The sequence below is a fragment of the Oncorhynchus tshawytscha genome, unplaced genomic scaffold, assembly GCF_018296145.1.
Source record: "Oncorhynchus tshawytscha isolate Ot180627B unplaced genomic scaffold, Otsh_v2.0 Un_contig_13610_pilon_pilon, whole genome shotgun sequence".
NCBI classification, from domain to species: domain Eukaryota; kingdom Metazoa; phylum Chordata; class Actinopteri; order Salmoniformes; family Salmonidae; genus Oncorhynchus; species Oncorhynchus tshawytscha.
In genome coordinates, this window is record NW_024605682.1 from 555 (window position 1) to 4427 (window position 3873).

Sequence of the window (3873 nt, forward strand, 5' to 3'; positions counted from 1 at the left end):
GGGATAGACGAAGGTTGAAAGTCATGCGTCTTCCGATACACAACCCAACCAAGCCGCACTGCTTCTTAACACAGCGCGCATCCAACCCGGAAGCCAGCCGCACCAATGTGTCGTAGGAAACACCGTGCACCTGGCAACTGCCCGCCACAGGAGTCACTGGTGCACGATGAGACAAGGACATCCCTACCGGCCAAGCCATCCCTAACCCGGACGACGCTAGGCCAATTGTGCGTCGCCCCACGGACCTCCCAGTCGCGGCCTGTTACGACAGAGCCTGGGCGCGAACCCAGGGTCTCTGATGGCACAGAATCCCTAGCCACTGCGCCACCCGGGAGGCCCCCAATTTGGCATATTTTAAAACTGTCTTCTCATTCAGGTACAAAGTACTGAATGCCAGTGTCATCCCTGAGGGCCAGTTCATGGACAACAAGAAGGCTTCTGAGAAGCTGCTTGGGTCCATTGATGTGAATCATGAGGATTACAAGTTTGGACACACCAAGGTCAGTCAAAAACCCCCAGAAAAATCTGACAACAAAACACAACTTCAATGATAATGTAAACCGGTACCATATAAAATCTCTCCAGGTGATCTATCCATCCTTTTGTTCTTTCTTCTTCATTTAACTAATGGAAAAGGTGGAAAAACATTGTAGTGTTTTTCTTCAAAGTCATACATCACAAGTATAGAAGAGAATCTAAACTCATCATCATGTGCATTGTGTTATAGTGGTATGGCTGCAGTTATCTGTATCTGTGTACATGATTAATCTACAACTGTACAATAACTAACATCTTAGAAACAACCTCTCCCATGGTTTGTTTGTAACCATTGCAAAGTTAATGTTGTTTAAATCAATCTAGTGGTTTGACCCTTTCTATCTGTCACCATCTGTGGTTCCATTGACCATGTTGACCTGTGTCTCAGGTGTTCTTCAAAGCCGGTCTGCTGGGTGTCCTGGAGGAGATGAGAGATGAGAAGCTGGCCACTCTGGTCGGCATGGTCCAGGCTCTCAGCCGTGGATTCCTCATGAGGAGAGAGTTCACCAAGATGATGGAGAGGAGGTGAGGAATAGTAGACATCTTGGCAAAGCTTTCTGTCAACCACCTGTATCTAATGCATTATGATTACATACTGTATATGCTGTGAGTTGTTCAGAATGAGAAAGTATATCTTATAATTCTCTACTACAGCTTTTGAGTTCATTCATTTAGTCCAGAAATGGATGTAGCAACTAAGGATTCTAGCTTTATAGCTGCAGTTTGGGATTTGGCTGTTCAATTGTCATTTAATGTGTGATATTAACCCATTCATTTTTGAAGAATATAAAAATATCTCATGAGTTTAGCATAATCTGTCAGTCCTTGCATTTAGAGCACTGTCTTTGAATTTAAGAGGGGTTACATTTCCCCTCTAGCCCCTTTCAGCTGTATACAAAAATTGGTGGGGGTTCCATTTAGTTATTCTTCGATTCCCAGAATGTATCTTTATGAAACATCCCACTGGTCATTTCAACCCCCAAATTAAATGTGATGACGTTGAAACAACCTGGATTTTTAAAAAAAAGTTATCAATATAAGGGAATTTTGTATTTTTTTTTTCACTCAACTTTGAACCTAAATCCAATAACATGGTGACATTTTTGTTGATTTCACATTGAATTCACATTAGACCAAATGTTAAAAAAAAATAAAAAAATTTATGTTGAACTGACGTCTGTCCCTTCTGGGACGTCACTCACGATGCCACTATATCCTTTCTGTTGAACAGAGAGTCTATCTTCGCCATCCAGTACAACATCCGCTCATTCATGAATGTCAAAACCTGGCCATGGATGAAGTTGTACTTCAAGATCAAGCCCCTGCTGCAGAGCGCTGAGACTGAGAAGGAGCTGGCCAACATGAAGGAGAACTATGAGAAGATGAAGACAGATCTGGCCAAGGCTCTGTCCACAAAGAAGCAAATGGAGGAGAAGTTGGTGGCCCTGACACAGGAGAAGAACGACCTGGCGCTCCAAGTCGCATCTGTGAGTGAACAACTACCCTCATATGGGCACATTTACATACACATGAATACACACACATATGAACACACTAAAGTATGTGGTTAACTGACACATTTTTATTGCCAATATTATATTCTTTATAAAATTCATTAATTTCTTTTGATTTGCTCGACCTTCAATACACAAAGTGAGGCCTCTGATTTTGTTTCTCCTGTTCTAAAACCAGGAAGGAGAGAGTCTGAACGATGCTGAGGAAAGGTGTGAGGGGCTCATCAAGAGCAAGATCCAGCAGGAGGCCAAACTCAAAGAGACGACCGAGAGGCTGGAGGATGAGGAGGAGATCAATGCTGAGTTGACTGCCAAGAAGAGGAAGCTGGAGGATGAGTGCTCTGAGCTGAAGAAGGACATTGATGACCTGGAGCTCACCCTGGCCAAAGTGGAGAAGGAGAAGCACGCCACTGAAAACAAGGTCTTGTGTCTTACTATAGACAGTCTAACCAAACAATAATCCAAACATTAAACAACTCAAAACATAGCTTAACAGAAATGGAATTCAAGTTGTATTGTGGGTGCAGGAAATATTAAGACACAATAGGGAATTTCAGTTGTGGGGTACTCATTCACATTCATTGTATGTTCTGATCCCCTCATTTATGACTTCACTCAGTACACTGGCATGGTGAACACTGACATCTAGTGTTGAATCTACAGTACAGTATTTGTTGATTAATTTCTAATCTAAATTAAATGAATGTAATATTTAACAAACTAAATCTCTCCTTTATGGTGAAGTATAATTATGTTGTGGAAATGTACAGGTTAAAAACCTGACAGAGGAGATGGCGTCTATGGATGAGAGTGTTGCCAAGCTGACCAAGGAGAAGAAAGCCCTCCAAGAGGCCCACCAGCAGACACTGGATGACCTGCAGGCAGAGGAGGACAAAGTCAACACTCTGACCAAGGCCAAGACCAAGCTGGAACAGCAAGTGGACGACGTGAGTGGAGTTTGACATTTTGGCCATGATAGTATGTAAGATTAAATTATCTTCAGTTGTTTAGATTTGAATAATATATGTGTTTTTATCTTCTAGCTTGAGGGTTCTCTGGAGCAAGAGAAGAAGCTCCGTATGGACCTTGAGAGATCCAAGAGAAAGCTGGAGGGAGATCTGAAACTGGCCCAGGAGTCCATAATGGACCTGGAGAATGACAAGCAGCAAGCTGATGAGAAAATCAAGAAGTAAACACAAACAAATGACTACAGTATTACCTGCTATAATGGTTGTTCTTGACTCATTCCTGTAATTATGAATTAGCACTTGCTTGTGATTCTTAAAAGCAAAGTAAATGGTGTGATACTCTCCCTTTACACTAGTGGTCACCAACCGGTCGATCGCGATCGACTTGTCGATCTCCAAGGCATTTCTAGTCGATCGCCAAACATTTCTGTAAAAAAACAATGATACACCTTCTGTCCCTATTTTTGTATTTTTGTCTCGGGCTGTTGGTGGCAGGTGCAGCCAATTCAGCTGCCCTGTGGGCCGGGCAGGCAAACTGTTGCCATTTAATGTGTCTGAAGGTACAACAACTGCCTTCCTGGTGGGCCTGGAGAGAAAATCAAGTGCACTATGCTACCGCTGGCCAATCAGATTGCTCAAATGACCAAGTCTGCAGTAACGTAGAAGAAAGCTACGGCAAAATTGATACTGTGAGATTACAAAACCACGACTGGAGAGAGACTGTCAACGAATACAGCAAAGAGCTGGTTTTTCTATGAGAGAGTTCGTGTTTAAGTTCTTACTCAGACCTGTCAACACTTTGTTTTCAACACTTTTATAAGCCATAAAATGCGCGTTCTTCTTATTTCCACTCA

General features: G+C 42.6%; 1 protein-coding gene across 1 annotated transcript; it reads left to right on the forward strand.

The window, feature by feature from the left end:
* Positions 1-307: 307 nt before the first annotated feature.
* LOC121838791 (myosin heavy chain, fast skeletal muscle-like) lies at positions 308-3269 on the forward strand (the record flags this gene model as incomplete). The annotated part of the gene is made up of 6 exons (XM_042312201.1): positions 308-500; positions 926-1062; positions 1769-2024; positions 2230-2472; positions 2822-2998; positions 3095-3269. Coding segments are annotated over 6 exons (1156 nt in total), but the record flags the coding sequence as incomplete, so codon positions are not given.
* Between the last annotated feature and the right edge of the window lie 604 nt (positions 3270-3873).